This window comes from Sycon ciliatum, chromosome 10 (assembly GCF_964019385.1).
Source record: "Sycon ciliatum chromosome 10, ocSycCili1.1, whole genome shotgun sequence".
Classification (NCBI taxonomy): domain Eukaryota; kingdom Metazoa; phylum Porifera; class Calcarea; order Leucosolenida; family Sycettidae; genus Sycon; species Sycon ciliatum.
The window spans coordinates 2,468,093-2,480,390 of NC_088652.1; the positions used below are offsets into that span (position 1 = coordinate 2,468,093).

A 12,298-nucleotide genomic window follows, 5' to 3' on the forward strand; every position below is an offset into this window, starting at 1 on the left:
TGTTAGCCAACCACGGCAAGGAAGGGAGAAGGGGAGGAGAAGAAAAAAGGAACCGGCATGGATAAGTAGTGATTGCAACAAAATGAGAAACGCAAAATCAAAGTCAAGGCGCGACAAGGCTCTTAAAAAGGCGGAGGGAAGAAAGGTCCTTAGCTTCTTGGGGAAGTGCCAGCCACGCAGAGTACGCAGTGAAAAGGGGAGAGTGAAGTAGAAAGGAGGACTTGGGTTTCGGAAGGGAAAGGGAGTTTCTCGTGCTACGGGAAGAAAACCAGTTGAAACAGTGGAGGTGAGGTGGACACAGATTGAGTTTGAGAGAATGGATAAGGGTGACAAGATGTGAATTACGTCTCTTAGACAAAGGGGTAGTGTGAGCAAGGACATAAAGGGTGGAAGATGGGAGCATGCGGGGTTTCCGGAGGAGGATTTTTAGAACTTTTTTGTGCTGAATTTCGAGCTTTTCAGCACGGGTTGTGGAAATTCCAGCCCAAGCAGTATCTGCATAATCAAAAATGGGGCGTATGTAAGCTGAGTAAAAGAGGAGTTTACAAGAGATTGGGAGATGGTAACAGTGAGAAGAGAGGATTCCTAAAGATGAACTTGATCGTTTACATTATGTAATCGATGTGGGGGTCCCATGAAAGATTAGAGTCAATGAAAATGCCAAGATGCTTATGGCTGGAGACTATGTCTATAGGCTGGGGGAAAGTGGGATGGAGGAGGGGCGGAACATCAGGCTGAGAAGGAAAGAGCATGATTTTAGTTTTAGACAGATTGGGCGATAACCGCCAAGACGACATCCAGGAAATTACTCTTTGAATCCCGTTAGCTAGGTTACTCATCAGGCCAGTGATGTTAGGAGATGCCCGTAGGAGCGTTGTGTCGTCTGCGAATAGTGATGTGCCCGGGGCAGCTGCGGGCAGATCATTGACGTATAAGATAAAAAGAAGGGGGCCGAGGATGGAACCCTGGGGAACTCCGGATAGTACTGTTGTGTCGGCTGAGGACGTCCCATGTACCGTGACGTACTGCGTTCGCCCAGTTAGGTAAGATGTCAGCCATAGCAGGGGATTGCCGTCTACAGTAAACCATCCACGAAGCTTGGCCAAGAGCCCCCGGTGCCAGACGGTATCGAAGGCCTTGGCAAGATCGAAAAAACAGATCCCGACTAGGTCTCCAGCATCCCGATGTCGACACACTAATTGCACCAGGCGCGTCAGCTGGAGGGTGGTAGAATCGCCTCTGCGAAATCCGGACTGAGCTGAACTCAAACGTGACGAGACATGACAGTACAATTGGTCGTAGAAAACGCGCTCACATAGTTTGGAAACACAGGACAGTAAAGATATCGGACGGTAGTTTGATGCTTCGTGGCGGGACCCTTTCTTGTAGATCGGTATAACATTAGCTGTTTTCCATGCAGAGGGAAAACGACCAGTGCGGAATGATAGGTTGAAAATCAGACATAAGGGGTATGCTATTGAGGGCGCAAGGGACTTTAATACCAGATTAGTGATGCCGTCTGGGCCTGGCGCCTTGTCAGACGGGAGCTTTCGAATGTAACGTCGGATGGCAGCAGTCGTAGTAAAGACAGATGTGAGGCGGTCAGCCTCACCCGACTCCTCGGCAATGGGGGGAATGGGTAGAGAAGGGTCATCAGGCACGGCCACTGAGGCGAACTGAGAGTTCAATGCAGTGGCTTTAGCTGAAGAGGTAGTAGCCTGCTGTGTAGAACTAATGGTGAGTGTCGGGATGTCACGAGATACTTTATGATTTTTTAATTTGCTCACGAACTGAAACAGTGATGGGCGGTTTTTGTCCTGCAGCGTAGCTTGTACGGACCGAATGTATCCCCGGTATTTCGATCGAGTCAGACTCTTCACCAAGTTCCGTTGAGATCGATATACATGCATGTTAAGCTGGGTTGGGTATTTCTTACACACACTGTAGAAATCGTGCTTTGCCTTAATGGCGGCACGGAGGGGGGGGGGGGGGGCATCAACCCAAGGTGGCTGACCTAAACGTCGGCATGAGGGGGAGAGTGGACGCCGGGAGAAGTACCCGAGGTGCTTCTCCATGGCCCTGCTAAGAATAGAGTGGAAAGACGAAAGAGCGTCATCCACGTGCGAGCTGCGGAGGTGACATTTCCAGTGGACATCAGCAAGTTCAGCATTCAGGTCATCCCATACGCAACGTGGCACCAACTTGAAATTATAACCTGGGGGTGTAGGGGTAGATGTTGGGAGGAAGTGATGTTGTAGGGTTGGATTTTTGGACGTGACAGGGAGACGGACTCGACAGATGAGCTGCACGTGGTCAGAGCTACCCAGTGGAGCGGCTGAATCAACGGAGAGGAACTGCTGGGGTGAATTTGTGACGATGAGGTCCAAGCAAGATGACCGGCCACTTGGGCTCCAGTGCGTAGGGAAGTTGACCAGTTGCTCTTATCCGAAGCACCTGAAGGCGGTTTCAAGGCACTGACCCACCGGGGTTGTCCGATCACCAGCCAACCAGCTCGTTATAGTAACTTATAAGTAAGTTATAATACTCTCGTCTAGTCTTGATACCATGTGTAGGGCTCCCTGTTCCAGAGTAGGCATGGGCTGGTAATGCTAGTTATTTGCTGCGATAATGCTAAAGGCAATGCTCATAATACTTATGAGGATATAATGCCACTCATAATGCTCACACTACTCCATAATGCCAGTTAGAAAGTTGGAAAAGTCGATTTAAGAAGGCCGTCTTGGATCAAGGCCAAAGCGTAGAAGAAAAAAATCTTAAACAGCAGTGAGCATGTTGTCTGAAACAATCCACTGTCAAGGTTGATTTGCAATGTCAAGTCTCCGGACGAAGCCGGACGGGTTCAGATGCACGATTTTCAGAACTGGACCCAGCCAGCTTCATGCATCACACCGTTGTCGACCAGCATTTATGCTTGTAATGCCAATTTTGCATGCGAAATGGTGTTATAATGCCAGCATTATGCCACCTGAAAAAAAGGGACTATAATGCCAGCCATAATGCTAGCATTACCCGCCCATGCCTACTCCAGAGTTCACTGTGATTCCCACATTCCAACCAGGGAGTAGTAGGTATTGTACTACTCCCTGATTCCAACAGGCACGTAGCACCGCCGTTGGCGGTGGTCCGGCCAGGGGGGTCCGGGGGGGATCTGCCGCCGTAATTTTTTTGAAATTAGGGTGCAAAATCCTGCATTCTGGGCACTTTTGGCATTGTAGTGCTATTTCCAAGAAGACAACTATGGACAGCATTCAAAGGCGTGCAAGCGAAAAGCGTCCGGGGATGCGCATCACACAGTGTACATGGTCGTAGGCCATACCGGAAGCCCTACATGCACGTACACTGGCATCCTCCTCATCACTACTCTCATCCTCCACCTCCACTCCAATGCCGCCGTCCATCCCATGCCATCGTCCTCGTATTCGTCGTCATCAGTCTCCATCTCCTCGCGACACCGCTTCCCTCTCCTTGATTCGTGATGAGATGAGTAGTGATGAGGAGGAGTTTGATGTTGACAAGAGGAAGTCTGCAGTGTACAAGCATTTGGTGTCCAGTCCAGAATGTCGTAAGGTGTTTGACGATTCCTGGTTTAGTGTTATTCGTTGCGCACGTTTCCTCAAGCAATTGCAGGTGTTGGAAGCTGTGTATATTCGTACTCGTGACCCAGTGCTATGTAAACAGAAAGAAAACGTTGTATCACTCACACTCTTCAAGTAATACACACGCACCATTACATTCATTCACACAGTATCACATTCATCTGCCACTACCTTTCTCACATACACTATATTCACACATTGCAAAGGTGCAACCTTCGCTTTTTGTACTTGCTGGCTGCTGTATTTCTACCTGAAACCATATTAGCTACATGTATATAAGTGTGTGTTTTGTTATTACATGTTTATGTGACGGCGTTCCACTGATGACAGTCACAAGAAAATGTTATGGAACTGAACTTTCTTCACTTTTTGCTGTTGTTATGAGTGCACAATTTATCTTATTATTTCCATTTTAAGGCGCAGAATCGTCCTCTTTCCAAGCCCTCCTTATGTCAATCAACACTATAGACATACGACGACCCCGCGGACGACCACGTCTGAGATGGATGGATGTTGTCAAGAAAGACTTACAATGCATTAATCTCTTGCTTCTGGATGCTGTGCAATCTGCTTCTGATAGAGCTCCTTGGCTCGAAATTGTCAACAGATGCGTTGACCTCATGCAATGAGTGATTATGCGAACTGATTATTGTTATGAAGTTGATTGTTCCAACTAGGAACACACGCTTCTTGCCGAACTTGACACTTGACTGACTCACGACTGCCATCCGGAGCACACGAGGAGCACGTCGCACCTTCCACTCGGCAAACCTGCAAGAAAGCACCACTCCCTGCTCAATACACGGTGTTTCGGGGAATTCACCCCTCATCAGTTGAGCTTGAGTAGGCTGAGGAAGATTGTGCCTGAAAAGCACCACTTATATACTGCTCTCCAGGCCAAACCATCACCAGGGATACAAACTTACAGAGACGCTTTGTTTCCAGCGCGACAAACACCTCGTGAAGCTCCAGGTAGCAGCGTGAGTCAGAGTCGCTCATGGAGTTGTGATAAACAGACGTTGAGAGCCAGTATAGCTATTCGCAACGCTGTCACCTCCAACAACTAGTCGCACGTCCGCGTGAGGGACAACAATACGAACTTAGAAGTTGCGACTTCGGCGGTAATAGTCATGAAGTTGATTGTTCCAATTAGGAACACACGCTTCTTGCCGAACTTGACACTTGACTGACTCACGACTGCCATCCGGAGCACACGAGGAGCACGTCGCACCTTCCACTCGGCAAACCTGCAAGAAAGCACCACTCCCTGCTCAATACACGGTGTTTCGGGGAATTCACCCCTCAAAGCGTCTCTGTAAGTTTGTATCCCTGGTGATGGTTTGGCCTGGAGAGCAGTATATAAGTGGTGCTTTTCAGGCACAATCTTCCTCAGCCTACTCAAGCTCAACTGATGAGGGGTGAATTCCCCGAAACACCGTGTATTGAGCAGGGAGTGGTGCTTTCTTGCAGGTTTGCCGAGTGGAAGGTGCGACGTGCTCCTCGTGTGCTCCGGATGGCAGTCGTGAGTCAGTCAAGTGTCAAGTTCGGCAAGAAGCGTGTGTTCCTAGTTGGAACAATCAACTTCATGACTATTACCGCCGAAGTCGCAACTTCTAAGTTCTGATTATTGTTATTATTATTATTAAGTAGTGGTCAGTCAAGTGTCAAGTAAAGTCGGCGGAATAGCGCGAGCTCCGGTGTGGGGAGCAAACCCTTTTTATTATTATTATTGCCATTTTATAACCTGGATAGGTGCAGTAAAGAAAACAGTGACTCTAGAGAATTCTCCGTATAGGGAACATCCTCGCATTAGCCATGAAAGTAAACTTTCAATAGCCGCTTGAATTGGCATGTGGTAGGGCAGGACTTTAAAGAGGGGGGGGGGGAGGCAAACGATTCCACAACTTAGCAGCAGCAAATACGGGTCTGTGAGATCCTGTCAACCACCTCTTTTTATTCAATCATTTTTATCCGCTTTCATAAGTATAACCTTCTGCATGATTTTAATCATTTTTTTACACATAAAATACATGTGCAATGTACATTAAAATTTTCATTTACTCTTCATCTTCTTGTCGGAACTAGTATAGGTCTCCGGACCTGGTGAGAAGGCAGAAATGCCGGTTCACTTGGTGAAGTAAAATAAAAATTAATAAACAAACAACAACAAACAAAAACGACCATGATGTTTCGGGGAAGCATTCTCTGGAACGCTCTCCCCTCTGATTTTAGAGTGATAGGTGTCCCTGGTCCCTTCCGAAAAGCTCTTTCTGCCATTGATATACTTACTTTGTGAATATCCTATTATTATCTGCCATAAATTCCAACCTTATCATTCATCTATCAATCATTTGTGCATGCATGTCTATAAAATCACCCACGTGTTCCTGACTCCATGAAATTGTCTTTCTATTCTTTGACTCCATGAAATTATTGTCTTTCTATTGCTGACTCCATGAAATTGTTTTCATATAATTGTTTCCTTTTCTTCTTTTGGTCCTTTCTGTATTATCAAATTTCTTGTTTTCCCTTGCATATCATCCCTTCATCATTCTGTAAGAACCTGTCCTATGGGCAGGTGAGAAGGCATCTCTGCCTGTTGATTTGGTGAAGTAAAATAAACAACAATAACAACAAATCACAACTTTACACAGTGCCAGTAGCCTGTAGCACGTATCCTACATCATTCCAGTGCACAGAAAAGGGAATGTACATTATCGTAACTACTGTTGATCTACTGTTTCTCTGAAATGAGTCTGGAGGCAGGCGAGAAATGAGCGAGTATGCATTTTATCCGATATGTAGTCGGAGACTTGACCTTTGACCCCATGCCATGGCCCATGGGGCCAAGGTTGCGGAAAAGTGGCGAAATAGTTCGCGAACATGAAGAAAGTTGCGGAAGTTGCGATTTCTTCCTGAACAACGAAAAATTGCGACAAAAGTGGAGAGCATCTTTGGGAAAGGGCTAGTCAGGACTCGGAAGCGGCTGAGACGACTAGGCTTTCCCCAAATCGGCCCGTTTTTTCGCCTGTTCGGCTTTGAGCTAAGCTCAAAAACACATCAGATTCGGCTGCAAAATCAGCTGATTGTTCGAAAATCGGCATCAAAATTGGACTATAGTTATTGGAAAATCGGCTAAAAGTATTGTGGCTTCAAAATTGGTGAGAGATTGGAAGATTTGGTAGATTTTCTGCGATTCTCAAAGAAACCCTCCAAAATCGGCGAAATGCTTAGCAATTTTTCGATAAGTCTCGTTTTCGGGGAATTTTTCCGCCGGGCGATTTGGGGATTTACTGGTAACGATCATCAATGGCTAATAGAGAGGTTGCGCACAACGAAAATTCGTTAGATTTCGACCGTCCGGGTTCGAGTAACGAAAGTTGCTCCGAAGATCCGTCCAAACGTGACCGAAACAGAGCAGATCTACGAAAATATTTTTCGTCACCTGGAGTACTAAAATATTGATATTTTACAACTCCTTGTCTTGACTCTTCGTACCCGCGCGGCCGCCGCGTCGACCCACTACGAAAACGTTCACGCGTTGTGCGCAACCTCACGGTTGACGAATATTCGTTAGCTTTTTTCGTTAAAAATATTCGTTACGGCGCTACGAATTTTCGTTGTGCGCAACCTCTCTAATGTTTGTTTGAGAGGAGGTCAAAGGACACGAGTCACACGACCTCAACACAATAGTACTACAGGTACTGAAGTAGAGAGCTCGAGCGGTCTTGCTTGCAGAAACAATTACATCATTCGTTCGTAATCGCACTTTGCAAGAACATTTGGTAGATTTTCGGCGATTGTCAAAGGAATCCTCCAAAATCGGCGAAAGACTTAGCGATTTTTGATAAGTCTCGTTTTCGGCGAATTTTTCGGCCGGCCGATTAATCATTATTTTGAGGAAAGCCTACCGAAAGAGGTCTTTTCTGAGATTTGGCCGATGGACTACTAAGGTAAATAGGAAGCCTAGTATCCAAGTAGTTATAGTGTTGTCGAACATTTTTGATATTAATATTTTCAAGGATTCTCCAGAGGCCTACAATGTAGGCGCCTATCAAAGGGAGTCTCCTGGGCAAAGGAAGTGAAGGTGGCTGTTATGAGAGAGGAAGGGACATGACAAAGTGAAAAAATAAAAATAATACAAACAGGAACAGCAGGAGCTACTTGCAAATATTTGGTATACCTTTTTCCTCAGAGTCAACAATGGGATAGAAGCAGAGAGAAGTAATGAATTTTCATGATTGTCCAGCATTGAACGTGTGTTTATTGTTTTCGCATCATCTCCATTGCTACAAGGACGACTAATTGCACTGTAAGCATTTCCTATATTATGTCGACATGTATGTGTAAAAAGTTATACGATGATCGCAAGGCGCTAGGCACACAACGAAAGGGAAAGAGAGGATTTATTCAGAACTGTTTTCGTGTTACATTCGAATATTCATCAGTGAATCTACGTAAAAATGGAATGGGGACTACTTGAAACTAGTCTTATGTTAAGTGTAGCTTTCACTCAATTCTCCAGACACAACGGATAACGGGACAGGAAGGTAGAACGACATTTAGTGGGGTAGACGAAGAGACGGAGACAAAGACGAACTACTTCGACAACAATAAGGGAGAGAGAGGGAGTCGAATAGGAGAGCATGCAAGATAAAGGGCCTGGGTAGCTATGGCAAAGATGGGCGCGCAAGTAGCTACCCAGGCCAACGGAACGAAAGGTGAGTACGAATACTACGAATACGATGTGTACAATTACAACTACATACATATGCAGGCCAGCCAGAAAAGGTACGGGAGGAGGTACCTAACACTTATAAAGACAAATAAAAATGAAAGAAGGGGAAAAAGAGCGAAACAAAAAGGTGATTCTACTAAACGTATACTATACAGCGGGGGACAATTTCACCAGACAACAACATGCATGTGTAAATCACCAGCATCAGCAAAACAAAGCAAAACCTGAACAGACGGAAGGAAGTGTGAACGGAGATCTATTTCTCTACATTGTAATATTGTCACATTATTGTCCCCGGTGCAGCACCTGAAAGCAAAAAAAACAAAAAAAGAACATTAACACTTACTGTAATAGCCTTCCGCATTTCGTGCCAGGAGGACATGCAATGTCATGCAGTTCATAGCAAGTGCACTACATCGCGACAAGCGCAGCATGCGCACTTACTGCGCTACATGCAAAACAGTCAAAATTATCATATGTACCAGGATCGAACAACCAACAACAAACTGTACATCGAACTGTACGACTGTCCAAGCCAGCTATTAATACCGTAAGATACCGTCGTACACGACTAACGGGTACTCGTTTGTTAACGGATCAGCAGCTAAACAGACGGGTACCCGGACCACCCCTTTCACCCATAATGAAAAGCTTGCCAGAGAAGCAGACAAACTGCTTCACAATGGGGCTACATTATTAATAATTAAAAATGCTAAATGGTATGAATTATTCCTACAATAATGGACTCGGAGGGAGAGCCGAGGATTAATTTATAGAAAAGAAAAAGGACCAAGGAACTACAAGTTACGCTGATTGTTTAGTAACTGGTGGTGTTAGTGGACATTATAGCGTAACTTGTAGTTCCTTGGTCCTTTTTCTTTTCCATAAATTATTCTTACATTAACAGATGCCAGACGCATGACATTCCCGATACGAATACCAGCAAATTTAGGGTCCCCGATATAGGAGGGACTAGGAGTACACACTCAAATTGCACACGACCCAAAGCTAAGAAAGATGGCAACAGGCCCATGTGAACCAACTGGGATATCACCCAAGCTCCGCACCAGGCTCTGTCCAATGAGCGATCCCGGTGCTCACACACAACCCCAGGGGACGGATGCAACCCAAAAAACACATGATGCAGTGAGCGGGAAGTTCATATGGGCACTGTTGTCAAAGCTATCTACCGAATTGCAGACAAATACACACACTGGAGGAGCGTACCAGAGTGCCGAGGAACTAGAGAAAAGGGGATTTGTCGTCAGTTTGCCAGGCTATCCACCCATTTATGGACATGACTCACAGGGTGGACAATATGGTACAAGACAGTTCTTGGCCGCTCTCGTTTTCTCCCCGGACAAAGCTTCATACACAATTATCATGTACCTGTGACTCCTGCAAGTAGTATACGATCATAGTCCTTCACGTACCGCACTGTTTTGAATGAAGCCTGTTGCTATGGCCGTTAGGCACTGCATCTGCCGCTAGGGTTTACCGGGTGTTAGCGGTCGTCGTGAGTTCCCTTCGGGAACGGACACGAAAATTTACTCTTTTTTTATGGCCACAAATTCTACTGTCAACGACACACCTCCCTAAGGGTGTGCAGACTCCACTATAGCTACTTCATGTTTCACACAGTTATACACCACTACTCAAAAACGGTCTGTTGGCTACAAATTCTTCCAAAAATAATAAAATCCAAAATTTCAGGCCATTCCTGACGATTGGCCTGGCCCGAAAATGTGGATTTTATTATTTTTGGAAGAATTTGTAGCCAAGAGACCGTTTTCGAGTAGTGGTGTATAACCGTGTGTGGAACTAGTACCCACCTCGCCTAGTAATGGGCGGTCAACGACCATGCAATGACCTACCGGTAAGGTAGTCATGGTGTGGCGCTCCAATTAACAGTTACATCTCGCAACCTCAGTCAGCCCATCACAGGCCTGGCAAAAGGCTGGGGGTGCAAGTCCAGCTGCAAGACCACACAACGCGTGTGCAAGTTCATCTGCTGCAATTTGGGCAAGCCAATAGTGTATAAACCTGGGGTATATTGGAACTTAGGGGACGTTCGTTTTTGATCTCAGTTCAGGTTTGGGTAGAAAGTTACTAGAAACTACTTCATTCGGCAGATGCGTTCCTTTTTTTCTACTAAAAAAAGTAGATTCTACCTTTCTCTACCGGCTCTACCAGGTTTGAAGCTGGTAGAGGTCGGTAGAACTTGGTAGAGGCACGGGATTTCCAGCAAGATCAAGGAGTTGCACACAACTCCACACGGGAGAAAAACATTTCACGTACATATCATGAAAAACTACTAAATCCTGTAGGACAGCATTTGTGCACTTATCTCTACGGGTAGAGTGACTCTACTCTACTCTACTCTACTCTACCAGGTAGCTAAAACGAGCGCAGCCTTAGGGGTGATGAAAATTTCATGAAAGGATTTTTTTGTGATACGTGCAAAATCCACGAAAATGATATTTAATATCATTTTCGTGGATTTTGCACGTATCACAAAAAAATCCTTTCATTTTGTGCCATTTGAGTTAGCAGTAGGTCTTGATATAGACGTTGAGTCATATGACCAAGTCTTTACACAGGTCGGTTGAGATTATCTTTCTGTAACATCGGGTATTGTGTAAGATTTGAAAAAGTCAATTACTGACTAAATAGTATTCAGCAACGGAGGGAGGGAATTTCTACGACGGTACTATCAGCAAACGACAACGCGAAACTTCCAAATGGTACAATACCTGAGCCCCAAAAATATTACGGATCACTTCAGTACTTCATTCAAGTCGCATAAAAATCCCTATCAGAGGTCTCCAGGCTGTGGAACGCCTCCAGCGGGTCTGAATGGTCGACAACCAGGCGCTTACCCCGTATGGGTTCCTGGGTGCCCGGAACCCCCTTTTTTCGCTCAAAATGCAGGATTTTGCATCATTTTTTTGAAAATTTCCCCGCGGGAGGCCCTCGGAACCCACCCCCTTTGAAGGGCACCGGCGCACGCGCCTGACAACATCAGCCATTACTTCTTCACGGAATCATCATCTTCAACTCTGTACAAAATGAGCTGGCCGGGAAAAAAGGCCTTTTTCGCTCTGCATGGCGCATCGACCGATCATGCATACACCAGTCACCTGGCAACAAGGCATGCAGGCTACAGCCTGTGTTCATCGCGACGAGGTGACTGCTGTATGCATGAGCGCGTGATTGCTTACTCAACCATGTTCGATGTGGAATAGGGGCCGAACGCTGTATCACAGACTTTTCGGACCAAAACCAGTTGATCCAGCGTCCAAAAGACTACAACATATGGGCCAATATCGCGTTCATCTGTGTTTTTATCTGAACGAAATGGTGCTTTTACTACTTTTACTACTTTTACCGACATTGGTCTTACAAATCCCCGTCTAGTAGGGCACAGTCACCCAGTTTCGGTGGAAGTGGCGAGTTCGATAGGGAGTAAGGAGGATAGGAGCGTCTCAGCTTCCTCGGACCAAGACCATTCGACCTCAGCACCCGGCAAGGCTACAAGCAGTGACAATTTGATTTCAGGCTATACTTCCCCTTTAACTCCGAACGGCGGAGCCCGCGCTTCTTGCCGACTGACTTGATAGTTGATTAACTCACGACTGCATCTGGAGCACATGAGAAGCCCGTCGAACCTTCCATTCGGCAAACCCGCAAGAAAGCACCACTCCCTGCTCAATACATGCAGTCGTGAGTCAGTCAAGTGTCAAGTCAGTCGGCAGGAAGCGCGAGCTCCGACGTTCGGAGCAGACACTTTCTTCACTTCCCCTTTATGTCGTATTAAATCAATCAATCAATCGGGGGAGCTTACTCACCATATTAGGCTGAAACCAAGGCTATTTTCTACCGCGAGCACCAGATTGAGCAGCCATTGAATTGGGGGACACACCTCTGGGCGGCCGCACAAGCC

General features: G+C 46.0%; 1 protein-coding gene across 1 annotated transcript in view; it reads right to left on the bottom strand.

The window, feature by feature from the left end:
* Positions 1–8,137: 8,137 nt before the first annotated feature.
* Positions 8,138–12,298, bottom strand: part of LOC135826527 (ankyrin repeat and KH domain-containing protein 1-like) — a 9,085-nt gene continuing 4,924 nt past the window's right edge. Inside the window, exons 4-5 of the mRNA XM_065339134.1 lie at positions 12,204–12,298; positions 8,138–8,661 (exon numbers count right to left, since the gene is read on the bottom strand). The exon at positions 12,204–12,298 is cut by the window's right edge and continues 16 nt beyond it. Of these exons, the coding sequence (XP_065195206.1) occupies positions 12,232–12,298 (67 nt within the window). The 3' untranslated portion in view covers positions 8,138–8,661; positions 12,204–12,231. The remainder of the gene's footprint in view (positions 8,662–12,203) is intronic.